General features: G+C 39.4%; 3 protein-coding genes across 4 annotated transcripts in view; 2 read left to right on the top strand and 1 right to left on the bottom strand.

The window, feature by feature from the left end:
- The first annotated feature begins 678 nt into the window (after positions 1 to 678).
- Vap (RAS p21 protein activator vap) lies at positions 679 to 6,590 on the top strand. Its single transcript, XM_071706611.1, has 15 exons — positions 679 to 936; positions 1,841 to 2,022; positions 2,153 to 2,334; positions 2,679 to 3,076; positions 3,160 to 3,305; positions 3,393 to 3,726; positions 3,931 to 4,274; positions 4,349 to 4,540; positions 4,670 to 4,819; positions 4,890 to 4,938; positions 5,017 to 5,235; positions 5,321 to 5,553; positions 5,687 to 5,828; positions 5,983 to 6,123; positions 6,196 to 6,590. The coding sequence occupies exons 1-15, from the start codon at positions 889 to 891 to the stop codon at positions 6,271 to 6,273; spliced, it is 2,838 nt and encodes a 945-aa protein (XP_071562712.1). The 5' UTR covers positions 679 to 888; the 3' UTR covers positions 6,274 to 6,590.
- Positions 6,591 to 6,736: 146 nt separating this feature from the next.
- Ras85d (ras-like protein 1) lies at positions 6,737 to 11,916 on the bottom strand. 2 transcript variants are annotated; one of them, XM_071706622.1, is made up of 6 exons: positions 11,898 to 11,916; positions 11,684 to 11,803; positions 9,884 to 10,072; positions 9,544 to 9,687; positions 9,264 to 9,470; positions 6,737 to 9,080 (listed from the first exon to the last, which is right to left on the bottom strand). In XM_071706622.1, the coding sequence occupies exons 3-6, from the start codon at positions 10,010 to 10,012 to the stop codon at positions 8,994 to 8,996; spliced, it is 567 nt and encodes a 188-aa protein (XP_071562723.1). In that variant the 5' UTR covers positions 10,013 to 10,072; positions 11,684 to 11,803; positions 11,898 to 11,916; the 3' UTR covers positions 6,737 to 8,993. The 2 variants fall into 2 exon arrangements, with proteins under 2 accessions (XP_071562723.1, XP_071562722.1); XM_071706621.1 differs by lacking the exon at positions 11,898 to 11,916 and having other exon boundaries at positions 11,684 to 11,877.
- A 2,585-nt stretch (positions 11,917 to 14,501) lies between these two features.
- LOC139772732 (uncharacterized) overlaps positions 14,502 to 27,555 on the top strand; it is a 178,345-nt gene continuing 165,291 nt past the window's right edge. Inside the window, exons 1-2 of the mRNA XM_071706625.1 lie at positions 14,502 to 15,087; positions 15,305 to 15,368. The gene's annotated coding sequence lies outside the window, so the exon portion shown is untranslated. The remainder of the gene's footprint in view (positions 15,088 to 15,304; positions 15,369 to 27,555) is intronic.

The following is a 27,555-nucleotide window of genomic DNA, read 5'->3' as shown; positions in this document are numbered from 1 at the left end:
CTCATGTTATAAAACCCGATTAATGGTATAACGAGCAAGTTTTATTAATATTATACTTTTTATACGTCATCATATGCACACACACACACACACACACACACACACACACATTTCAATGCGTACATTTTATTTGGCATTTTATATATGTTTCATATGTGTGTAAATTTTTAATTCTTTAAATATTTCTTGAATTAACGTGACACGTAAAATTGAAAACAGAACTCTTATATCTTTTAAATCCTGATGCGAATTAATAGATTAATTATCAGAAATCGCGACAAATCGTTTCTTTTACGTTGCATCTCTTAAATTAATATGATTAATTAATGTTTACTAAATAACATCTATTTTTCTGTAAATAATGTCCTTTTTTTCAATTTGTTTTTCAATATACAATAATATTTGTGGATTCATAATTGTATGTATCCGAAATACCTCGAAATTAAATTGGAAAAAAAATAATTAATTTGAGAGCGCCATCTATTGTAAGTTTGTTCTATTTTTTTGTGACCTCGAAGCTCCGGCTTTGCTCCGTTGGTAAGCACTTTCATCTTTATCGACGCCAATCGACAATCGACGCCACTGGGGATCGGAATGATAGTTCGCCGAGAAGCCGCTGTCGCGAGCGCGAATTTGCGAATTTCCATGACGGCCCTTCTTGGCTCGCGCGTGCGTCGCGGTTGATCGCGGTCGGCGCGTGCGGATAGTAAAATGGCTGCCGGGAAACGTCAATACATTCTGTACTGATACGAGCCTGCCTTTGTAATCGCATTTGTAAATACGTTCGCGACGCGGGGGGGTAACATCGTCGCTGGAACGTCGCATGCCGTTCGACTGATCGGCCCCGGGTGCTTCGTGAGCCGTGTGCGCGTGCCGACGGGCGACGGGATGGCGGAGTTTGTGCGCGGTGGGCCCAGCGTATCCAACAATGCCAAGGTGCGTATGCGCTATGCTATGCGTGCGTGTGCCGTCTACTCGCGGCCGCGAGACCGTTGCTCGCCGTTCGTTCGACGTCTCTTTTCCCGGACGAGCGGAGTCCGGAGTCGCCAACGGCGGGAGGCGCGACACGCGACACGAATTCTCGCACGCTCCTTATTTAATATTTCGCTCCCCCTGCTCTCTTTCTAGTCTTTCTCGCGCGGACTATTTTCGTGGAGAGCACACACACCGGGCCTTATCTCCCGTATCCTCTGTTATCGCCCAATGAGCTTCTCGACTTCTCGATTAGGCATACATGTGCGTTTGAACAAAAACAAAAAAAAAACGCGCTTTACATATGCCACGCTTTCGTTTTGGATTATTCTCGAACCAGTCTCTGGGGTATGATTCACTCATGTTCTTCGGCGATACTGGTTGATATTGTTGATAATGAATCAGATCCTTGACAGCTACAGAGAGTGACAGAACGTGATTATGATCGCTTTTAATTTCTCTTTCAACCACTATTTTCCGCGATATCGAGGTAATTTACATTTTATTTAAAAAAAATTAAAAGTGCTCTTTTTCAATCATATTGATTGAAAAGCAGCATCTAGAGTACCTTAGAATCTGGGGCCACTTGAAATAGAAACTACAAGGAAAAAAGTTAAAGATATGGTGGATTTCAAACAGATCTTAAAACAAATCTAGAGAGAACTTTATCAAAAAGCAATGATTAAAACCGCACTAGCAAAGAGAGATTATATAAAAAATAGTTACAGATCATTGATATACATATATATGTATATAAAAAAGTTATTAAAAATCAAAAGTGTTCATGATTGCGTTTTGTTATCTTCTATATGTATGGAAAGAAATCAAACACTAGGTAAATAAAAAGTTTGTCTCATTATGCTTTTAGTTGGAGCATAGCAGCAAAGGTGGATCTCCTAGTACAGGAAGCGAGGATGGTGGTCAAAACGAGTCGTTGAATGCGGAAAACGAATTTGATCCTTTTCTGGAAAATATACCGGATGATATACAGGACGCAGAAGAACCTGACGGCGCAAACGCCACTCTGTTAACGGCACCGCCGGAGAATCAGTGAGACTTGAATATAATTCCTATTCATTTTTCACAAACGTTTTGAAATAAAGTTGCATGTAAGGAAGTATAAGAGTCATTATTTGACTGGAAAATTAAAATTAAAATAGATGCGCGTGATCTCTTGCAGGTGGTATCATGGTCGTTTAGATAGATTTACAGCAGAAGAAAGACTGTGGGATGCAAATAAAATGGGTAGTTATTTGGTTCGCGAAAGTGACAGGAAACCTGGAAGCTATGTCTTGTCTTACTTGGGAAGGACTGGAATAAATCATTTCCGAATTACAGCTGTCTGCGGAGATTATTATATTGGTAGGAACTGAGATAACACAATTTAACAATTCCTGATCATACTTGTATACAAATACCTTTATAGTCAAAGATTAAATTAAATCGCCATTGTCAATAGTTCTATATTCGTAATCCGTAAGTGTTATATATTCAAAAGTAATTTAACATATATTATTTTTAAAAGATAATATACAACATTATCTTGAAAATGGTGCAAGTAAAATTTTGAGATAAAACCTTAAATTGAGATATTTGCAAAAGATAATTCGTAATACGCAGATTGTGATATATATTTTCTACATTTGTATTATTTTGCAAATAAATTCTGTTAGATATATAACTCCTAATCTGAAATAATGTTGTAGGCGGTCGTCAATTTAACAGTCTCTCAGATCTGGTTGCGTATTATACTCATTGTTCGGATCTCTTAAAGAGAGAAAGACTTATACATCCGACGCCACCCCCGGAGCCAGTGAACGATAAGAAACGAATCGTCGCGATACTGCCATATACGAAAATGCCGGATACCGACGAACTGAGCTTTCAAAAAGGGGATATATTTTTTGTGCACAATGACATGGGCGATGGATGGTTGTGGGTCACTGCCCACAGAACCGGCGAACAGGGTTTAATATTTCGGGAATTAGTGGAGGATCTTGATGATTCCATAGATCCTAACACAGTATTTTCCTGGTTTCATCCCAATGTCACCAAAAGCGAGGCAGTTGACATGCTAGTAAAAGCAGGACCTGGAAGTTTCCTAGTAAGAAAATAACGATTCTCTCACATTTTTAATGTTATTTTATTACACATTTTTAAATTGATTTTATTTCTTTTTACACACAGGTCAGACCATCGGACAATAGTCCAGGAGATTACTCACTTTTCTTCCATATAAACAACCAAATACAGAGATTCAGAATCGAGAAAAAAGGGGTACGGTATCTCATGGGAGGTAGAACGTTTGAATGCCTTGACGCTGTAATTAACAGGTTTTTACATTTTTACTATTTTAATTTTCCGCAAAAAGCAATACTTTTTATATTCTTACTTTACCTTGCCGTATCGTTACGTCACAGATACCGAAAGGAACAAATTGTGGAAGGGCATACTTTGGTTCAAGCAATGGTAACCGAACCTGATGGCAGCGTCAGAGTAAATAGGGAGGTTCAACATGCCGAGAAAATATATGCGACTTTGAGGGAATGTCGAGAGGTATCAGGAGCGAAGAAGAACAAAGGAATTAAAATGCAGGGATATTTGGAAAAGAAATCGGAGAAAAATAAAAAGTGGAAAGCGTTGTATTTTGTCTTGTTGGTGGATGCTACCGACACGCATCTCTATCTATACGACAATCCCAAGAGAACCAAGCCAAAAGGTCTCATTGATTTAAGCTGTGCTTACTTGTACCAGGTGAGGAATGTATATTGAAACATTGAACGACATGTCATACGTCAGCATTAACATATCAAAACCTGAGGTCTTTATGAAAAATTCAATAACATAAAAGAAAATTGTAATAACACGCATGCTTTACATGTGCCATGTCTTATCAGCAAATAAAGAAAATAATACCTTAGAGTAAACGTGGGATGAGTTATCGAAGTGTCTTTTTAGGTCCACGAAAGTGTGTTTGATAGGCCTCATTGTTTCCAATTAGTTGAACGTGCTTTACCATGTCTGGCCACCATAACTTATCTGGCTGCCCCGAATTCTGAGAACGCATTAGACTGGATTAATGCCTTGAAACCATTATGTGTATCACAACTCACCCGTGCTCCGAAAGTCGCCCGGCTCCGTGAATTACGTTCATTGCATCTGCATATCTTAGACGCACATAGGCTTCCGTACAAGCTAGTTCCGAGTCCGTTTATTATAGTGGCTTTAAATAATGTTAAAGTCGCTCGCACGAAGGTTAAAACAGGATTACATTCGCTCTGGGATGAAGAATTCATTCTAGAGTACGTATGTGAATCTTATATGGACTAGTCTCATGATGTACAAATCTTTCTATGTTTATTAATTTGTTTGACAGGGATGTACCGCCAGATGTTATGTCCTTTTCGCTCACTCTGTACAATAAGGGCAAGCGCAGCAAGGATACGGAGGTCGCAGATCTAACGGTTGAGTTGGCGAGTTTAACTAATGGAGAAGAAATGGACGAATGGTATCCATTATCGGGAGTGACACCAATCGGAGAATGGGGCGCCTTGCGTTTACGCATACGGTGAAGATTAAGAATATTTGCTAATGTACAAGATAATATAATATGGAGTATATAAAAATATCTTAATTATATACATACAATTTCGTACTATAAGTCTTATATATATTAATAAAAATATCTGTATTACAGATACAGACATGATTTAGCTATGCCTCCTGAGGAATATAGCCCTCTTCAGCAATTACTATTGGATCCAGAACTGCATGTTGTTAAGGCATTAGCGGACGTATGCCACTTAGATAGAGTACCCTTGGCAAATAGTCTTCTTAGAATCTTTAGGTACAAATAATTGTCCTACAATATCATTTAATTATAAATGTATATTGATCTTGACATTAATGATTTATAGGCATGAAAGAAAAGAAGCGGATCTTTTGCGATCATTGAATCAAGCTGAAGTGAGTTATAATTTGGTATACAAGCAAAAAATATCATTAAGCATATAAAATTATATTTTTAAAATGTATTTCAATTAGGTTGAGAAAGAAGATGAAACACCAACTCTGTTTAGAGCTGCCAGTCTTACGACCACTTTAATGGATTTATATATGAAATCTGTTTGTACTTCGTTTTTAAAGGCCGCTTTGCGTGATACGATCGTGAAACTAATTGAAAGCAAACAGAGTTGCGAGTTGAACCCAACGAAAATGGATTCCCCGGAAGACGCGTGCAATAATGCTGAATTTTTATTACAAGTATAATTTCTTTTGCAATGTTATATGCTCATTAATATAATTAGCGAAGACAGCAAAAATATTGCGTAATATTTTCTCGTTTTAGGTGTTGGATGAAGTTACATTAAGTATTTTTACAAGTCCCGATGCTTGTCCAAGAACTCTCAGATACATTTGCGGATGCTTACAAAGAGCAGTTGTTGCTAAGTGGCCACACGAAAGACTAGTCAGAACTCGAGTTGTCAGTGGATTTATATTTCTACGCCTTCTCTGCCCTGCCATATTAAATCCTAGATCGTTTAATTTAATAGCTGAGCCACCACCTCCATCTGCTGCAAGGTACGATATATAATCCAAATATAAATTTAAAAAATTGATACATGGAAATCACACAAATGTGAAATTTGTGTAATATATGGTTTTGAATATCTTCACAATTTGTCGTGCTATAATTATTTAAACTATTTAACAGATCATTAGTCATGGTGGCAAAATGTCTACAAAATCTGGCTAATTTAGTCGAATTTGGTGGAAAAGAACCATATATGGAAGTTGTAAATCCATTCATACTCAAAAATAAAGAACGAATGGTAGTGTTCCTTGATCAGCTGTCTGTAAGTTTATATCTTATACTTATTTTAATTTTTCATATATCTCACATTTGTTCGTGGACACAATTTTTGAGATTATTTCATTTAATATAAATTTTGAAATGAATTACGATAAAAAAATAAAGATTGTATTTAACTTATACAATTAAATGCGCAGAATGTTGCTGAGAAACCAGAGCCATCAGAAGCTACAGATCCAAGAACTAAAAGTGTGTCTGACACTGCAAGAGACTTAGCGACGTTACATCATATCTGCGTTTCACATCTGAAGGAACTTCAAGTTCTGTCGAAGACACAGGTATGTCTCTAATCTATAGTTGTGAAGATGTAGGATGCTTATGCATAAAAACATTACATTTGTTGCTTACAGCCGACGATTAAACAGCTGGTAACGGTGACTGAAATGTTGAGCAAACATAAGCAGAAGTATATGGAAATGATACGGTAGTGCTAGAGCCATCAGCCATGAACAATGCCAAACACAATAAAATGATTTATAAAATTCAATGACGGATAACATATAGTAGTATTTAATAATTACGATTAAGTAATTAAACGTACAGACTGACGTGCCATATATATTACTGTATACACTCAAGCCTACATTTACTATTTCATATGTAATTAGAAGTTAGTTTATATATAAATATAAATATTATAGCGACAGTAACATGACAGTGATATAGATACATACAGAATTATATAGACGTATAACAATTTTATATTTACTTAGGTGCTCGAAAATAAATGCAACTTCAATCGAAATATTTCGATGTTTTTAGTAATTTTAAGCCCATTGCCTTAAAAGTATTGGAGAGTTATTAAATTTAATTTAACTTAATTAAATTTTTAAATAGACTATTTGCAATTGAATGTGATATGCAATTAAGGTCAATAAAATAAGCTGTATATTATTTGTATTAGTATATTTCAAAAACAGATATAACTTTTTTGTGAACATTTTGATATCGTATATTGGATAAGATGAAATATATTAAATACAAGTTTATATATGTATCTTAATACATTTGAAGAACTTCAACAAATGCAGGCAAAAAATTGACATATAATCGAATTTTACGTAAAATTTCATGATCTACGAATTTCGATTATAATAGCTGAAACATGAATATTGTTGAATGATATTATCTACGAATGATTTATTTCTATCTAAAGACTCGTATCAATGACGAATTATTGTTAAAAGAAATTATTAACGAATATAAAGACTAATAGTTATTAGAAAAGTAAATAGCATGGATGAGCTATAAGCTATAACGATCTCATAGGCAAGCATTCGACAAGTGAATGCATATAACAAACAGGTTTTATATAAAGTTTCATTATGAAATTGAATTATGTAAAAAAATGATATCTATCCCGTGTATATTTATATATACACATATTTTCACTTTAGCTGAAAACATTAATATTAGAAAATACTACATGTACGCGTATTCGAGAATATGGAAGTTGTATCGTTTGCATTGTTTAATGAAGGATTTAACCCTTGATTGCTCTTTGAACATATTATAGAATCTAGTCGTCAATATTTACGTTGTACGTTGATTGAAGAATAAATTCATTGTATCGAAATTATTTTATTGTCAGAAAAAAATACTCAATTAACTTGAGTACCATGCTATGTTCGTCGTTTATAATAATTTTATTCGACTATGAGTATATCGCACGAAATCATGATTTATTATATATATGTATATATTTATAAAGGTATAATAGAATAAATATACATATGTATATATATACATATTTATTCTACTACATTTGTGTGAACGTATGTTCTATTATAGTGAATTAGCAAATGATCATTAAAGTAGAAACGTAAGATTGTTGCTGTCTTAATTTTTAATAACAGTGTCTAGTTTACGTTTCTTCTTAAAATTTAGGAGAGAAGAGATAGTAGTTTTAAGTATACTTGATAAATTTCTCATATAAACTTTAGAGAAAGATAAATTTATAAACATACATTAGCAGAAATATAGCTTTCTTATAATAAATTTACTATCTCTATATAATAAATGTATAGCCTTTGGTTAATAATATGTTAGCAGCATGAAAACTTAATACAGGAAAGCGAAGTTTTCCTGTAACCAAATTTAATCGGCATGCAAGTTTATTTTGGTATATAGTTATACAATACTCATTATCTGATTTATGTCTATATCCAAATGGTACAAAAAAGAATGAATTGCTTAGCTAAAGAATACAGTTATGTCGTACGTACCTTCCTCCCTTTTCCTACATATAATTACCAAATAAAGGGCTATTTAAAAATTGCAGACTTAATCACAGTACACTTAACTAACTTGATGTACTTAAGAATACACTCTAATCACAGCACATAATGAATTAAGTTTGTGATATCGTTCCTGTGATTCAGAACTTTTTTCTTTTTTAGAATGATAATTTCAGTTTCTTGGCAAGTATTTGATGTACAAAATGGCAATAATACAAAACTTAATTCACAAGTTATAAAATAATTCGTACATCGATTAAATTTTACTAATATATTATAATATTGCTGTTTGATTAAAATCCATTAGTGCAACACGTGATTGATAGTATATATCGACTAACTATTTATAAAATAAAATAAACGTAAACACTTGCAACATATACATGTCACATTTCATGTCACATGTTTTGTTATCTCGATCTATTTGTTTTGTAATAAATTGTCTGCATATTATAGAGACGACAGGGCCCAATACTCGTCCATATAAATATATAATTTAATGTAAAATTTGGTATAATATTTGCGAACTAATTGTAATTTTCCATTTATATAAGCATATATATATATAATTCAATGTCTTTTTGTGCCAACGTTAAATATATGTAATTAAAAAAGTCATTATCATTCTTTCATTCAATCAAGGGTTAAGACGCTTCAGTAATGGAATTGCGTGGCAAGCTGCCAAGTAAACATTTCTTATATGCAACATAAGCCCATTAGTAAAAACGTACTATTAGGTAATTTGTTCTTCTCTCTCAATGTATACAAAAATTGTGCTTGCAATTCATTACAATATTTCTATAGAATAAGCTGTAAATGTTTTGTGCACTGTGAACATAACGTAAGGCTTTTCATATCCTATTTCTGCGTTGTAGTAATCAAGTAAAAGTATGTTGGTGTTATCCAAAGACTTATAAAATACAGCATCGACGTTTCTTGTGTCCACTACTGCCAGGTGGTTTACCTGTACGCTCTTTATCTTTCCGTATTTCTCTGACCTGAAATATGTGACGAAACTTTGTCACTTGGAATTTTTCGCGAATTTATTTCAAATATGGTTATGAAAAAACTTGATGAAACTTACACAGAATAATTTGCGATACGGGATATTGCGAGTATTATGACACCAATTGAAATTTATAACACTTTAGCTACAGAGAAAGAAGGGGGTGTTTGCTCACCAAGGTATAAAATGCATCGTCTACGCCCATCCTCGTTTTCGCAGAAGTTTCCACAAATGGCACACCGTACTGCCGCGCGACTTCTCTCGCTTGAGTCATATTTACCGCCCAAGACTGTTGAAGATCACACTTATTTCCCACTAACACCATTGGTACTTCTTCCGCATCTTTCACTCGTTTTATTTGTTCCCTATACGTCCCAATGTCCTGCAATGTTGAACGTACAATGCAGTCATTTCAAAACTGTAAATCAAATGAATTGTCCACCTCACATGCTCACCTCAAAACTTTTAGCCGAGTTTACGGCAAACACTAACAAGAATCCTTCTCCTGTTCTCATATACTGATCTCTCATTGCACTATATTCCTCTTGTCCAGCTGTATCTAATATATCTAGAAGGCACGTCTCACCATCGATCACCACCTGTTTAACAACATGTTAAGATGTATTTAATGAAATAAAAAAAAAAGACACAAGAGACTATACAATTTTAAATCCTCTAGATTTCTGTATTATTAAAATATATTGATTGTCGATTGGATCTAACAATAATTCAGAGTGAAATAATGAATTGTTGGAAACTATTACGAAAACATGGAAGAAATTGGTATATTCTTACTTGTTTTCTATATGAGTCTTCAATGGTAGGATCATACTCGTCGACAAAATGATTCTGTATCAGCTGGATGGTGAGTGCTGACTTTCCGACACCTCCAGCTCCAACTACCACGAGTTTATATTCCGTCATGACGTGTCTTAACACAAGGTACAGCTTGTATTATTTCTTTCTGATCACTTCTTGGATTGTCTGCCAATAATAAGGAAATACAAGACTGTGATATAATTATGTCACATATTTCTTATATCTAATCTTTTTGCTAAGACTTTTAGGAAATTATTATTAAGAAGTTTTATCGAAGAAATTAATTTTTCAGAATTAATTTTTTGTAAGAAATCTTATCAGAGAGATAAGATAAAGTGATGTAAACTTTGAAGATATATTATATTTATGTTTGTCGAGATATATTAAGCTTAATGTTAAAATAAAGACATGCCAAGCACAACTAATTCTGTCAATTTTTATTGTTATTAAAAAGAAGATTGCATTCTTCATACAGATTAAATAGTTAATTTTATTATAGGTCATCCTATATAACATAATAAATTTTAGATGCTTTGAAATAACGGAGAGGGAACTTGTCTGCATATCGCAATAGTATAAGCAGGACATATGAAATTTAATTGAAAAAGATGGAAAGAGAGAGAGAGAGAGACTTTACAAAATGAAAGTATACATAAATGTATAATTAATTAAAATTTACTCAGGTTTACTAGGTTTTATAAAAGTTTTCTTTTACCTTTTATCATGCATTAAATAAAGATAAAAAAGTTCAAAAAGAACGACATTTATGCATTAACTTTAACTAAACTTAACTTATCTCCACAACACATCTCGTCAAATACAATGGGCAGTGCGGTGAAAGCTCTAATTGACAATTATCCTTCGCGTTCGGCAGAAAAAGCAGCTTTGTGTGTTTTCCACCATCGTGTGAATTCTTGCCTTGTCTATCTTTCGTCAACTACTTACATCTAGCGAAAGTCAACTTTTACGACATACCGAAGGCACGTTTAACGCATCGTGAAACGTACAAGCTAACGCGGCTTAATGAGAGAAGAGCATTCAAGCGGTAATAATCTTCAAGCTGTTTAGCTTATTAAGCGACAGCCTAGTGCCGTCTCCTGCTCAACGCAATCACATAATCGCTGGGTATTAGTCACTCGCAATTACTACATGTGCTTTAACGGAGCCAGGCGAGCCGAGTGATGTTCACCTTACTCCTCACTCATAGGCCATTCTCCAGGAGAAGTTCCGCGGAGTCCTGGACGAATTTCGATGTTCGGACAACGGAGAGAGAGAGAAAGAGAGAGAGAGAACGGGGACCGATATAAATAAGCGGCAGGCCGTTTTAACGATTGCGTAGAAACGCGAGCTTTCACCGCACTGTCCATTGTATTTGACGAGATGTGTTGTGGAGATAAGTTAAGTTTAGTTAAGGTTAATACATAAATGTCGTTCTTCTTTAACTTTTTTTTCTTTATTTAATGAATGATGAAAGGTAAAAAAAGCTTGCGGGACGGACACACGGCGAAGCGACCGTGATCGCGATCGCAGTCGTACGGCAGCTCCGGATAGATCGTCGGCCGAGAAGGTGTTACTCGACGAGGATATCCTCGAGCCGAGGGAGAGAAGGGTGATCGGCGACCTCTCGGGAATCGGCGTTGCCTCTCGCGGTAAACAATCGCGAGAGACGACGACACCAGGGGCGAACTGAGAAAGAGAGAGAGAGAGAGAGAGAGAGAGAGCGCGAGAGAATGAGAAGGAGAGGGAATCGCGTTTTCCGTAGGTCTCGCCACTTACCGCGACTTCAAGGAATGCTCATTTCACACGCTGCATGAAACGGCCCGTTTAAAATGCTCCTCCTCTCCGTGGTATGCACGCTAGTCGCGTATTAGTCACCGGAGTCACCGGAGATACCATCTGGAAGAAAGGAGCATCGTCAGTGCTGCCAATGTCCCTCTTCCCCGATGACGACGACGACGGACGACGACGGGCACGAGTACCACGTACTTACCACGACGACCGCGACAGCGCGGAATCACGCAAATGTCGGGCAGTGTCGGGAAGGGTTTAGGGTGTTGACCGTCGCGCCGAGCGAGTACTAGATTGCGCTCACAGATGACGCTAGTGACGCGATTCCCGCTCGCGGCGCGAATAGTTGCGCCGAGCGCCGAGAGATGACACGACTGTCACGATTGCTGTGCTGCGATGCCTGCGACTGCTGATCGTGACGCGAATGGGAAGACGGTTGCCGGGTTGCCTGTAAATAATCCTCGATTTTTATTCATGATAAGGAGAACGTGGCACAATTTTCGAGTATCCATGATATCAAATATCAAAATTAATCCGATTATAACGGTTATGGTGCGAAATAAGTACGCCTAACGGTTCATGAAGAAGTGAGGTTATACTACGTATGTCGCATAATTAATTAATTTGCTTAATAATTTGGAAATAGATTCTATGTTTAAAGAAGCATCGCAAATGCAGAAATAATAAAAATATAAAATTCCGGTAGCGCGATTCTTGATCTTTTTATCAATATAATATGAAATTTGGATAAATCGCTATAACAATGGTTGTGAGTATTATTATTGATTCGTTGTTGAAAATAATCGCCATCTTTATCCGTAATAATAGGAACGTGGCATAATTTTTCGCATATTCGTGGCATCGACTTCTATAATATAAAATACATTCTATATGCAAGGGAGCCTTACAAATCCAGAGACAATCGAAAATATGAAATTTCAGAGTCGTACAATTTTTGATCATTTTATTAATATGAAATTTGAATGAATCGCCAACATCGATCCGTTGTCGAAAATAATCCCTGTTTTTATCCGTAATAATAGGATATTTTGGCATAATTTTTCGCGTATCCGTGACATCGACGATTGAAATTCATCGAAATATCGCGGCGGTTATGATTCCAAATAAATGCAACGAGTTCGCAATCTCATTGTCAGTCATTTTATTAATGAAAATCGCGCGTTGATTTTTCGGTTCGCGGTATCGTAAATTTGTTCGATTGTGCCTTCTATGCTTTTCCGCAATTCTCTGTTCATTTTGCCTCGAGCAAGCGTAACGGAAACGCACGGGAAAAGTGCAAGTATATACAATATGTATATATGCCTGACGCGTTGTCGCACGGTAATTATACTCCACTGAGTAAGCCGCATTAATATTCATATTATTTATATTTGTCGCGTGTGCCCGATATGCATACTCAAGTGCACGCCCTACGAGTAATCAGTTAATTAGGTCGAATGGACCGGGGCGATCATCGTTTCGCCATCCTTAATTAAGGAGATATACGCATGCGTGCGAAATGATTTAGCGACGTAATGATTTATTGACGTTGTCGTATGGCGATGAGAATTATTCGGGAGTAAATAGTGAAAGTAAAACCCGCCGCGCTAATTTGCACCGCGAAATTTGACGCAGTATGCCATTGGTGCTCGCGATCTTAAGTCACGGCTCGCGCGAATCAGATAATTTGCGACGCGACGTTGCGTTGTGGAGTCGCCATATTAGCTTTTAAATTTCCCATCAGGCATTCGGTCGCGGGCGCGCAAGCAGGTAACATCGCGGTCGACGCGCGATCCTGTGCGTCGATCCTTTTTGGCACATTTGCGCGAGCAGTAATATAGATATATTCGAGTACATGTACAGTCTGTAAGTAATCAGTTAATTAGTAGTCGGTAGCCGAATGGACCGAGATGATCGGCGTTTGGCTATCCCTAATTAAGGGGGCATGCGTACGCGCGTAATGATTTATCGATAAACGTCGTCGTGTTGCGATAAAGACGAATATTTGGAGCAAATAGAGAGAGTAACCCGTCGCGCTCTCTCTCTCTCTCTCTCTCTTTCTCTAATTCGCACCGCGAAATTTAATGTAGTATGTATGCGATTGGTGCTCGCGATCTTAAGTCACGGCTCGCGCAAATCAAATAATTTGCGACGCGCCGTTGCAAATAGCGCCGTAAAGTCGCCATATTGGCTTTTGAATTTCCCATCAGGCATTCGGTCGCGGGCGCGCAGGCAGGTAACATCGCGGTCGACGCGACGCGCGATCCTGTGCGTCGATCCTTTTTGGCACATTTGCGCGAGCAGTAATATAGGCACATTCGAGTACACGTACAGTCTGTAAGTAATCAGTTAATAGCCGGTATTAGCCGAATGGACCGGGACGATCGGCATTTCTCTATCCTTAATTAAGGGGGCATGCGTACGCGCGTAATGATTTATCGATAAACGCTGTCGTGTTTCGGTAAAGATGATTATCTGGAGCAAATAGAGAGAGTAACCCGTCGCGCTAATTCGCACCGCGAAATTTAACGCAGTATGCCATTGGTGCTCGCGATCTTAAGTCACGGCTCGCGCGAATCAGATAATTTGCGACGCGCCGTTGCAAGTAGCGTCGTGTGAAGTCGCCATATTGGCTTTTGAATTTCCCATCAGGCATTCGGTCGCGGGCGCGCAGGCAGGTAACATCGCGGTCGACGCGCGATCCTGTACGTCGATCTTTTTTGGCACATTTGCGCGAGCAGTAATATATGTATATTCGAGTACATGTACAGTCTGTAAGTAATCAGTTAATTAGTAGCCAGTATTAACCGAATGGACCGGGACGATCGGCGTTTCTCTATCCTTAATTAAGGGAGCATGCGTACGCGCGCAATGATTTATCGATAAACGCCGTCGAGTCGCGATAAAGTCGAATATCTGGAGCAAATAGAGAGAGTAACCCGTCGCGCTAATTTGTGTCGCGAAATTCAATGCAATATCGATTGGTCGCGAGCCTAGATTACGCCTCGCGCGAGCCGGAGCGCCCGCGCCAGCGGCCGTAGTAATCCGCGCTCCGATATCGCGAGAGTGACGTCGCGCGTCGGTGACGTCCTAAGACCGCCATGTTGAATTTCCTTGTCGTTCGGTCACGGATACGCGGGAACGTCTCATTTAACGCGGAATCGTCGTGTTCTCGTATCATGTACGCGAGTGTAGTGGCGTGCCGCGTACGTGTAACACGCGTCGGGAGTGTCGTGGCGTAGTGGTAATCGGCGCGAGTGCGCGATCGTGATTAGCCGCAGTTTTCCCGTTCGTATCGCGTCGAGATGAACATGGGTTTGCGCGCCAGCTATAACGGAGCAGCGCGTAGACGATTACGGCGAGGACGGACGCACTCGTCGGCCGCGCGGATGGTGAGTATATTCATTTATTGGTTACACGGTTAATTATTCGCTTATTTGCGATGATTAGGGTAAATACACCGTTGGACGGTTAATCAGAATATTATTACCGAAGCTATTCTGTGAAAATATTAGATACATTTGTGTTTATGTAACTCTTAATTATTATATTTTATTGTTATTATCAATTTATAAATAAATGCATATAAAAGTATTGAAATTATTTCAGGAACTGTCGACAGGAGCTCCCGACTTGTCTCTGGCGTAGCTGGGCGTAGCAGCGACGATGTTTGGTGAGTGAATATAAATTATAACAATTTCAATTTTATTATAACAGGATCAAAATTGCATGGTTTTATTACATTATACAGTAAAGTGAAAGATTTTATGTATCGTTGAAAGAAAATGATATATCACTAATTATATATTATGAAGACAAATAATACCAATGTTAAGGTTATTGCTCTTCTTTTCAATTGTGCAGATTAATAACAATTTCCAATTTATAATGATAATTTGTGGTCTCAGAAATTTTGCGTATCGTTCACTGTAGTATATAATCATGCAATTGATCGTATTTTCTTGGGAGACTGTTCGAAATATTAAAGATACTCGCACGTCGCAAATAGTGCGAACTTTAGACTGGTCTCGAATTGAAATTGTGGGTAGATTTTACCCTCTTCTCATTGATTTTTTGCTTAACAAATATTTAATTAATATTGCTCGAGCAAGGTAAAATAATTCACAGTTTGCTCTTGTGTTTATTTTCATTATTTAATAATTCCGAACTTACCAGTTTTCGACGCGATGCTCGTTTGTAAAAGACTGCGTTTCGTTTGAAAACATCGGTTTCCGGAAATTCTGTTTATGTAAACACACGTTTTATAGCTTCGCGATGTTACTCGAAATCTCTCTCTCTCTCTCTCTCCCTCTTTCTCTTTGGTTGAAGTTTGGCAGGCGAATCAATCATATATCGCGACATGCATTATCGGATCGCGGCTGGTACTTTCGTTTCGTGGAAATACATCGCCCCTCGTTTCCCAGGCACGATGTAAAGTCGTGACATTATCTGCAACAGGCTGAACCAACTTTGGCGAGATATCATCTCGCATCTCATTCCGGTGGGAAGATGCTCGTACAAATTTTCCACATCTACGCTATAAAAATCGATAAGGGCAACGCGCGTTTTTATCAGCTATCTGCGATGATCTATAAATTCATTTTAGAGTATATGGATGATGATTTTATAATTTTGCGGTTTTAGTAATTTTATATCTGTCGACAAGTACACAAGACTTTTATATTTATACAAGGTGTTTCACTCCTTCAAACTTTGATGATAAATTTTTTAGTCACGTATAGGTTTTAATAAAAGTTTCAAAAAGTCTTAATTTAGTTTTACTGTTTTAGTAAGACATGCTAATGTCCTTAACTTTTTTTATAAACAGAGAGAGAGAGAGAGAGAGAGAGGGGTTTCGAAAGTATTACCGAATAAGAAAGAACTTTGTCCATAAATCTATTTTAATAATTGCCTCGAGACAATAAAATCGAAAACTTGCAGAAAGTAAGTTCTTGTAAGTATTTTAATTATCGAGAAAAATAACGGAATTGTCTCGAAGTAATTTCCATGAGAAATTAATATTAAGATTAAACTTGAGCTAGAGAGAGGCAGAAACGAAATTGTTTTATATCTGGATTGTACTGTTCTGTCATTGGAATTTGATACGGTGGATACCTGTGTAATCAGTCGGATACTGGATACAATACGTGGCACGGCGAAGATGGTTTAGCTAAATAACGAGGACAGACCTCTCTCTCGTCCCCATCCCCTATCGGAATCGCGGTTGCTCTCCGCGCAATTACGCGAGCGTCGCTATTGCATCAATTCGGTTAGCTATGTGACACCGTATTATCGCTCGCTTTAAATCACCTAAATTATATAGCGGCCATTCTCCCGGCTCGCGCGTGGCTGCGGCGAGGGAACCGGGAACACCCCGGGCTGTCATTCGCGCCGCGCGTATAGCGGTGTATCGCGGGTTGACGGGCAAATTATGATTTATCGAGTGAATGAGTAATCATCGCTGTAAATAGCGTGCACGTTTTCGAGGATGCGTCGCTCATTACACGCGCGAGAGGAAATCGAGCGCGGTTGTATACCGGGGTGCTAGACGATTTTTTAAAATCGGCCACGCGGTGGCCGAGCCGCCGCGCGTCGGCCGTTACGATAATTGAGCGAATCGAATTATACGTACGTGTATCTAATAACTGTCGACTACGACCATTGCCGAAACGCGCACGTTCAGAGAACGGCCCGCTAATTGATCGTTCTCTCCGTACTCGCCGGACGATAACGCGCGCTAATGATATAGTGACGCGTGGGAAAATCAAGATCAAACCCCCTCGAGGACTGTCGCGAATAGGACCCGCGGGAGTGCTTATGCCCTTCTGATCCCCGGACAGCGTCATGCGCGATAGTATTATTTCAATGTTTTTTTTTCCCTCCCCTCGACGCGGACGTCGTTAATTCCGCGCGGCGAGAGAGGCTCCCGGAATGATCGCGTGGGTGTGCGTACGTAAAACGTTATACGGGCGGGAAGGGAGAGGGCTAAAGCGAAGGGGAGCGCGCAAGTAATTTGAGGGTTTATTGCGGAAAAGCACGGAAATTTTACGAGTTTTCCGATGGGGCAAATTAAGATTTGCATAACGCGCCGACCCTGCCGCCCGCATCTAAGCGTCGAGAAATGCAAATGTAGCCTCGTCTTTAAGATTCTCTCTTTCTCTCTTGCTCCGCGTGTCAGAAGGCGCGCAGCATGGAGGTTCGGTTATATCTCGCTGTACCAGCATAAGACGCGAGGAGACGCGACCTGTCTCCTTTTCGCCCAGTTCGTCTCCGCCAAAATGCCGCTAAGATCCGCAGTCTCGAAAGCAAAGAGAACCCTCCATTTAGAGATGGAGGACCCCGCAGTCCCCTTCGCCCACATTGCTCGCTATCAGAAGTATCCGTCGCTTCTTCTCGCAACACCCGACCGCTCGATACGTGTTGGGAATCGAGCGAGAGGAATTTGAAATGTTCTACCGCGGAATTACTTGTCACTCTCGCGGTCGTTTTGTTCTGCTGCACAAACGCGAGCAGACGCGAAGGGATGGTGAACGAATAATTGTGCACGCAAAGACACAAAAATAATACATTCGTCTCTTGGATGTTATACATTAGACTATTATAGAATTATACGAACGCACGTAATATATAATTAAAAAATGGAAAATAAAATCATTTCTGGATACTCGACGTGGAAAATATGATATAATTAATTCATGTTGGAAAATATCCAATATTTTATATTTATATATCTGACAATTTCGCATCCGAAAATTATTCGAAAATATTCACGTGACAATATGCTCGTTATCGGAAGACACTCGTGTTTCATTAAAAAGAAAAAAACGCACCCTGTCCGAAAGTCTCGAATTTGTTTGCGTGACGCAATGCCACACGCGTCAATCAGCAAGAGTCATTTTTTTTAAACGGGGCTCATTATCGGACGCGACAATCGAAAACCATCCGATCGGCCAGCGTGTAACAACTACGGACGGGCCGGCGCGACGCCAGCGGACGCGATCGTTAACGCTAACTGCTCGCGTTGCAAAGCGTATTCATGCGTGGCTCAGCTGCACCTGATTACGTTAATAATGAACGCAATTGGCGCTCACCTGCGTGACTCGCCGAATGCGCTTTAATCTGTTTACCGATTGCTCGCCGACGGTGTTATCGCGTGCGCGCGAGAGTGCGAACGGCCGCGCGCGCATTCGGCGCGACAACATCGACGTTTGCGCGCTTAATTCGCCCGATTTCGCCGATTCGTAAAGCCGATGATGACGCGTTTGCTATGTGACATCGTACACGAGGCACGAGGAGATAAAACAATGTGCCACGGATATCGCAAAGCGGACTCTTCATTTTCCACGAGGCGTAAGATGAACGGAGCGTAAAACGGGTGTATCAGTGAACGAGCGGTGATTCCGTATTCCTTTTCATTTTTTCAAAATATACGAAATAATATTTTTTCGCGTGATTGTTATTCATCATAGTTTTATTGTTTTAAAATTCCTTTTCTTACGCACGGTTTAGCGATGTTCAGCGATTTCAATTCTATTTGAAATGTCGTGGAAAATGTCTATAATGTTAAACGCGCGGTGCGCGGATTATCATTATATCGTCTTCAATTGCATCTATAGCACGTGAATCTATAGCAGGTGAAGAATCATTTCGAGGTCTCTCGACTGTATAACGCGATAGTCGCGAGGCGATTATTTCAGCCTTATCGGCGATACACTCGGTGCGCAAATACGATCGAAACGCGTCGAGGGTGAACGGAAAATGGCGGAAGGATGCGTGGGAGCGGAAAATAAGATCAATTTCGTTGTGCGTTCACCGATCATGTAGAGTTTCGAACCTCTCTTTCTCTCCCTCTCTCTCTCTCTCGCGTCGCCATCCTCGTCGTCGCCGCCGCCGCGCTGCCGTCGTCGTCGTCAGCTCGGTCAACCATCGAGACTTTTCCCTCTTGTCGACTTCCCGTCGCGTATTCCCGGCACGCCGCGGAAACAGCGGTGGGTTTATTTTCCGCGGAAAATCACAACGTGTCCGGATAATGCCGGTTATCGCGCGGCACGCTGAATACAATGCCTCGGAGTACGGAGGGAAGGATCGGAAGCTGCCCTGCTTTCTGGCTCCTGTGTCGAGAATACCGTATAAGTGTGCATTCGCTGCAACGATGGCGAGCTCGCGTTTTGGGTGCACACTGCACAGCGCCTTCGGCAAAAAGATATATATATATAAGAAAACGATAGGGCGCGGCGCGATACGGCGACGTTTGCCTCCAATTTGGAGATACGACTCTTTCTCCGTGGAGATTTAGCGAAAATATAAAACTCAAGAATGATTTAATATGTATTATCGTAAATGGATCGTATTCTTATAAATATACAACAAAGAATAGAGAAAAGTATACATCACACGTGAGGCTCATACGCGGAATTCTCCAATGAATCGTTTCTGAGCAATCGCCGTTCGCATCGCGAGCTAGGCAATAAATTCAAATTTTATTGAATTATACAATAGGAACCAGGAAGATCGTTTAAACTACACGCGAACGCTTTCACGATCGGGCAGCGTTGAATTCCGCGGAGTTGGTGCAGCTGATCTTATCGGTATGTACAGACGTGCTACGGAATACAGCGGTTTTTAAATAATCAAATTTGATATTGATGAAATTTTTGACTTACTACAATTAGTCTGAATATGATATATAGTAGAATTTTTCTATGATAAAAGTATATCTTTGCATTTCAATCAGAGGCTACAGTCTAAAGTGATCATTATTCTGAGGATATCTTTGTTTAAAGTTTAAAGAATGCTCTCGTATCACCTTTTACGATATGCATTTGAAGAGTTATTATCCATCTCGAGTTTAATTACGGTAATGTTTTAATTATTCAGATTTAATTATTCTTTCAATTAATCTCGCATTATATTGTCTGTAATGTACAAATGCGAAATTATACAGCGCATTTCTATTACGTGCAGATACATGCGCGAATTCGCATTCATTACTCGGACGTGTATGACTAGTGAATCGTATGACGCGTGAATAATTTTGCGTGCCGATTTTGCATTGGCGCTACTATCATATTTCCGACTATGCGTGCCATGCTGTCTCTTCTTTGGTTCTCGTTAACGCGTAAGCGGCTTACTCAGAATATGTGGATGAAACGTCCCTATACAGAAATAATGGTTACAAAGACTTACATTTACGAGCTCATTAGGTGTACATTCATTAAGTCTTTCATTTCGAATAACAGTGAAAAGACGCTTCTAAATCTCATTATTTTCTATTCTCAAATAATATTATTACCGCTTTTTCCACGGTGAAAATGGCAGTCGCGGACGGTTACGGTAAATTGCGCATATTTACCTGCCTGCCGCGTTAAAACATCTCTATGATAGCATTTATTATGCAGAATATTTTACTCCGCTATTTTACTTTTGCATCAAATTTTAATCGTCAGACTCTTTGACTAGTTACGAGCTAATTTTTCTTTGACGAAAATATCATAACGTCAACAGTTTATGACTCTAAATTCTCGTGTATCGATTTTATCAAAAGGATTTATTAAAAAAAAAGAAATACGCGTGAGTGCCTTTGATCGATTTTGAAGTATATGTTATTATTAGAAAATGCATTGTGTTATCGCGATCATCAATTCTGTCTGTACTAAGATCCTCCATTAGCCCGACTATACCCATGCTGCGTTAAGGGCAGTACGTTGCACATGTAAATTGCGGTTCCACCAGCTTTGCTCAACGTCGGATTCGATACTCAGGCTGGCCCGTGTTATGGTTAGGCTGGTCTTAAGTGTGGCAACGAAATTTCTGCCCCTGGTTGCGCCTGATTACGGTTACCACGCACGGATATTACGCAGATACAACGCGCGCTTATGCGGCAAATATTTTGATACGTGACAATATTTAATCTCGCAAAGGAAATTGATCGTTAACAGCGATCAATTTGAAAGCGTAAAAGCGTCAAATGTCCAGCGATATTATTAACAAATACAGTGGACATTCACAGCATTACGCAGCTTTAATTGAATATTTAATAATCGCTTTAAAAATTACGCGTCGAATTTTCGAGGATCTCACGTACGTTTACCCCTTTCTTTTGCATTGATGTAAATGCCACATTCTGTTTTACATGGCGTTACACGTTAGAGTTTAGATTGATGGCCACGTTTAATCGTGATTTATCTCCCGGCCGTTTAAGGCCCTAAACGCGGCAATGAATTCTGTAACCAACGCCCAATTACAGCCATCCAGTGCACGGGCCAACACTTGCGCATGCACTCGCGCGCCTTCGCAACAAGCGGATGCATTTGTCGTTGCCAGGCTTTTACGGCTTCGCAACCGCACCCGATGTTCTTCGTGTTGAGTACCGTGAGTATTTTGGGTCCGCGGAGACAAATGACGCGTTTCATCATCCCGCTCCCTCTCGATTGCAGATGTACCTTTCGCGCCGACCCTCGCCCTCGCTATCGAGGTTGATAGTAGTAGTAGTAGTAGTAGTAGTAGTAGTAATCCTTCTCCAATTTTCGAGTGTACCTACAGCACCTTTTTCAGACTATGATCCGTCACTCGTTACCGCGTCACCACGCGATCTTTTATCGGCTCACGCCGCGTCATCTGACTTCTTACCGTTTCCCCTTCATTTTTTCTCGGCCCTCAAATCATGCGCCGCAAATCATGGCACTCGTAAGTATGTCTGATTCATGAGCGGAGAGGACGAAACTCAAAGCTTAAGTCACAAAGATCCAGGGGATTGTAGACACGTCGTAACAAAAGTAAAAGAAGCTTAAGCCGGATTCAGAAGCTCGCTTTTCCATTTTTTCCAGTTTGCAAAAAAATCTGATACAGAAGATACGTTAAACACAAAAACTTTTTAAATTAAAATCTCATTAAAAATCTCGATTAATTATACGTTCGTAAGAGAAAAGAAGAAGAAAGATGGAAGAAGAGCATCGATAAACCATATAAAAGCTCAAAAACTCTAAAACCACGCTATCGAAGATCGAAGCAAAGATCATTTTCGCGCTGCCATTCGACAATGAATATTTTACGCTTCCGGAAAAATAGATCTCCTTGTCACTCTATCCGTATCGATTCCCTCGCATTTCTCCGTTGATCTCGCATTTCTTTCCGTTACCACACACTTCTTGGCTTCCTGGTTTCCCTCGTTGGAGGCAATACGAGAGCCTCGAGTGATACTTTACACCGGCTCTTAGCGAGCGCGTCCTAATGGAATATTTGCGGAGACCCTTCCTTTTTCAAACCCTTTATCGGAGAGCCGATTCTCTTTGATCGTGCTCGCGTTCGCGTTTCTCTTACCAGCAGGTAAAATCGTGGTGATTTATCGGCGAGAGGGAGAGGAAGAGGGAGAGGGAGGGAGGGAGAGAGAGCGAGAGAGAGAGAGAGAGAGAGAGAGAAAGAGAGTTGGTGGAACTTAAAGCGCGGCTTAAAAAGGTCGCCGCCGTCACGGCGATGCGCGCGCGCGCGCGCGGTGGGCGACAATGGGCCCAAAAACGGTTTAATACCAGCGTATCCGTATATACGCTATATGATCTATTGTTTCCCAAGACGGGCAAGAATATAATACCACCGGTGATTTATCGCTCCGTTATTCGACCCCGCGCACGCCTCCGTGTTTTCGACAAAGTGGCGAACACTTCAGTTTCGCAACTCGTAAATCTATAAGACGCTTGTATCTACCGTCAAAATCGTTCGATCTATATTGCAATAATAGTGGAAAAATGAGTGCCAGGGAGGCTGATCTATGATTATTATTTTATCTGTATATGAGAATTATTCGTAACAATGACAGTTTCAAAGAAAATGAATTGATCGATTTTTCACAATTTGTCATATTTATATTTAAATAATTTTTAGTATCAGCAAAGAATTCTAGATCTATTTTAAAAAAGTTTTATTGGATTCACGAGTTTACTTTTTAAGTATCTGTCGTCGGCCTTGTACGTTGCAAATTAGGGTTTCTTTCCAGACTTTACACAAGTAAGATATTTCTCACAGATGGTGTTGCTCGATGTTTATCTTTATTGTTTTACTTCTTTTTTTTAATTTTACCCTCAAGTTTCTTCACGATAACAGGTTCTTTCGGAATAATTATGGGCGGAGGAGGGCCTGGTTCGGGTAACGGGATATAATTTCGCGGTGACTTAAATTCCACTTCAAGACTGTGCTTCATATCGTCGGTGAGGGTGATTTGTCTCGTTGTCTTTAGTAATAACATTTCCTCCGCCGGTTTTTTCGGAGTAAGTGCCTGATTGTGTATCACGTTGATTTTTGGACAGCCTCTCTTGCATTTCTCACCTTGCAAGAAAGATTTATATTTTGTAATAAATTCAATATAATATATTCCAGTTTTATAAATAATCTTGTCTTTAGTATATCTATCATATTTTATTATTAATTAAGAATAGTAGCCTGATAAAATAATACTTGCAAATAATAATAGTGAATTGTACTTTCATATTTTTGTATTAGTTTTGCTGCTTATAGTAATACTTTACCATATTTATCCAAACAATTAACGTCAATGATAGGTTCGGCAGTTTGTTCGTCCACGGCTTGAACTCGATGTCTATCTTTAGGTAATTTAATGGTTAAAATGTTACTGTCAATCACATGCGATACTTCATCGTACGGTGACTGTGAGTTAGTTGGACACATAGTACGACGATTCATGATTCTTGAGTAATACAATCAAAAATTCTCTGATTTTAACTTCATAAATATGGATTACGTATCTTAGAATTTTGTCGTTTAAGGTTATGCAAAATAATTCAGGTATTTCAAGACAAATTCACGTATCTCATGTTAATATGTCGCAGTATCATCTTGACTTTTTTCATTTTTCTGTGCTATACGTTGAACTTTGTATCTCGCATGTTAGTTAGATTTTCCAACAAGAACTTAAATCAGATTCTCGTAGTTCCAAACGTATTATTTTACAATCCGGTTTCACTGTCCTTTAAGTTGGTTATCATGCTCGAAAACACAATAGTAATGCTACTGTCTGAAGCTGTGTTTAACAAACGGCACGAATTATTCTTGGAGTTGAAATTTTTATATGTCAAGTGTACATAAAGAGAAATATCTGTGCGAGCGGAGTGCTTTTCTTCCTTCTGCCTCGCCTCGCTACATAAAGACGGTGCGGAAATAAGGAGAAAGAAAGTATATAAAAGCGAAATGCAGATGAGGAAGGACTGTAACGGGGACGACTCCGCTTTCCCGTAGAACTGCGAGACTGTGGAAGAAGCAGCGAGGCGGTTTGGTCGTCGGGAATAGCTTCGCTGTTTTCACTCGGAAATTTCTTCTGGACACAAGACGATGCCGACGAGAGCTTCACCTTCCCGTCCGTTTTGAGAGCTTTCATTGTTTCGGTCTCTCCCTGACGTTTGCCGGTATTGCAGCCGAAAGAGCCCGCGTCATTTCGCGAAGTGCATAGAATCATACTTCACAAATAGATATGCAAATATTGTCTCAGTTTGGTTCGCCCACAGGCGTCGCACCTCCAACGGCGAAATATATATCACGCGCCGTTTCTTCTCTCTGCCGCCTCAACAACACTTTAATTTTTCCCCCCTCGCTATATTGCCGACACTTTCATTTTCTTTTTCCTTCCCTTTTTCACTCCAGTTTTTTTCTTTTCGAGCGCGCGCCGCCCGCTAGGTGAACTTAATATTCTTGGCACCTCTAAACTTCTCCTTTGTTACGTAACTTCATAACGCTCTTAATGTCCGCGCTTTTAAAAGATAATATTTCAGTTTTTTCCGATGACTTATTCTCTCTCTTTCTCTTTCGCGACACGGTCGCCCTACACGACGATGATTGTTTTTTTGCAAATAAAGCTTTTTTTAAGGAAATCTACTAAATGGATATATACATCTGAAATATCTGGCGAAATAAAATATTTTTCATGAAATAACACATTACTACGTATATACTTTGAGCATATATATATGTGTGCTTATGTACGGAGGGATGTCACGTCAGTTTACGCGATGGACAGAAAGAATAGAAGAGGGGGACGAATATTTGGACGAACTCAAAAATTCCATCAATCTCCCCGTTCATTCTCGGTCGCGCGATATTCGACGTGCTCTATCATGGAGATATGCTTCATGCGGCCGAAGGGATATGCTAATATTATGCGGCGTTTTCATAACGCACGCGGGGCCGGGCGTGTTTTACTTTCATGAAGTACTTCGTCCGGTTAATACTTTTGACAGGGGAAAAGTCGAGAAAATTTTTTTAACGGCCGACCAGGCCGCGCGCGGCCCGATAACTCGGAAATCCGTTGAAACGAATTCGACGATTGTTATACCGATGCATGATCAGCTTTTAAAACATCTCTCTTTAGAATGGCGCGATCAGTGCCCCGAGCCCCGAGTCGACTTGTGCATGTCGCTTTGTGCAAAGTCGCTGAAGAGTTCGGGCTGTTAAACTTTTAATCGGTAATCCGGCGGGAAGTCTCCCTCGCATACAGGTCGGAATGCAGCAGCAAGTTTAGCCCTTTAACTTCCGAACTTGTTCTCGCTATTAAGTACTGGCTCGACGTAAATATCGCGTTCCTCGAATTGGCGCGTTAACGCAGTTCGTATAGCAAGTTAAGAGAAATATTGTTTAATTCCTCCGATAAAAGCTTGCAACGGTATGCCTTGGTAGTCGCGCTATTTATTTTCAACTGCTTTGTAAATTCTATGCGTACTTTACGAGTTTTTCTACAGTCATAGTTTTGTGTAATGCTATCCAAATTCCATGTTATTTCTCTAACGCTGAATCCGAATGTATGAACTCTGAATTTTGAATTATGGGAAAACAGTTAACGTCACGTGGTCGATATGTAATTGGCCAGGCGTTTACAAACTTAACCTAGTGCTGTATTGTACATCGAATGTATGATGGATTCAAATTATTGACTTGTCGATTATTAGCTTTACCGATGTTTGTATTTTTAACATTCGTTAAAACGATGTGCACGACTGTTGTCGAAGATCAATATTGAAATCTCGAATAGTTACATAGATAACACTAAAATCGCGCTTGCGAAGCAAATAATAAAAAATAGTCGCATTTATGAGAGTAACGTTGAACACGACTGTCCAAATAGGAGAAACGCCGATTCATTCTCTTGAATAATCGTGTGCTAATAATTATGGGACATTAATAATTGCTCATACCGTCAAGCCGTGTTGTTGGCTTAATGCTTCGTTTAACTTATTTCGATCAAACATTACACATATGATTTATTAACGAACGTTATACCAATCGCGTTACAAAGGTATAATTTCGAAATAATGTATTTGATCGAGAATATGAAAAACACGGGGTTCGCGCTATGGTGCATTATATTCGTCGATTTATAGTACCTAACCGAGCTTTCTGTCCGAATTAATACAAACGTAAAACAGATTATCGTCTCTGGTTTGCAATAAAATTGCATTTTCAATGCGCCCCGTTACAAATGTATCGTTAATTGCGAGTGACAAGCGCTGCGAGCTGCGAGTCAATTCAGGTGTGAAAAATTTATTCTTCCAAAGTGGGTCGAACGAAAGCGGCGAGATACAAATTATGATCGACTGTTCTTACCGCGCGATATATGACGTATATGTACCGTGACGTTTGTTGCATCGAATAAATAACGTCGCAATATTTACCGGACTTTTCGATATCGACACAACGCGATATGTAATATTTAAAAACGAATTTCAATTTACGTTTTGACGTCTCGCGACAATTTCAATCACGGTGCGTAATGCCTGTTTCCTTGATGCCTTTCGTATCAACGATCGTTTATTTTCGAGGAAATCTAATATACTTCCAGCGACGGTTTCTATATTTCGTTGAAC

This window comes from Temnothorax nylanderi, unplaced genomic scaffold, assembly GCF_030848795.1.
Source record: "Temnothorax nylanderi isolate EJ_2023f unplaced genomic scaffold, tnyl_v1.0 TNYL_tig0053_pilon, whole genome shotgun sequence".
Taxonomy (NCBI): domain Eukaryota; kingdom Metazoa; phylum Arthropoda; class Insecta; order Hymenoptera; family Formicidae; genus Temnothorax; species Temnothorax nylanderi.
Note: the sequence above shows the minus strand (reverse complement) of the source record. Positions and strands in the feature narration are given on the sequence as shown.

Coding starts and splice junctions, on each gene's coding strand:
- Vap (XM_071706611.1), top strand. CDS start 889: ATGGCGGAGTTTGTGCGCGGTGGGCCCAGCGTATCCAACAATGCCAAG. Junction 937..1,840: donor GCGTATCCAACAATGCCAAG/GTGCGTATGCGC, acceptor TTATGCTTTTAG/TTGGAGCATAGCAGCAAAGG. Junction 4,939..5,016: donor GATCATTGAATCAAGCTGAA/GTGAGTTATAAT, acceptor TATTTCAATTAG/GTTGAGAAAGAAGATGAAAC.
- Ras85d (XM_071706622.1), bottom strand. CDS start 10,012: ATGACGGAATATAAACTCGTGGTAGTTGGAGCTGGAGGTGTCGGAAAG. Junction 9,688..9,883: donor AAGACTCATATAGAAAACAA/GTAAGAATATAC, acceptor GTTGTTAAACAG/GTGGTGATCGATGGTGAGAC. Junction 9,471..9,543: donor ACTCGGCTAAAAGTTTTGAG/GTGAGCATGTGA, acceptor TCAACATTGCAG/GACATTGGGACGTATAGGGA.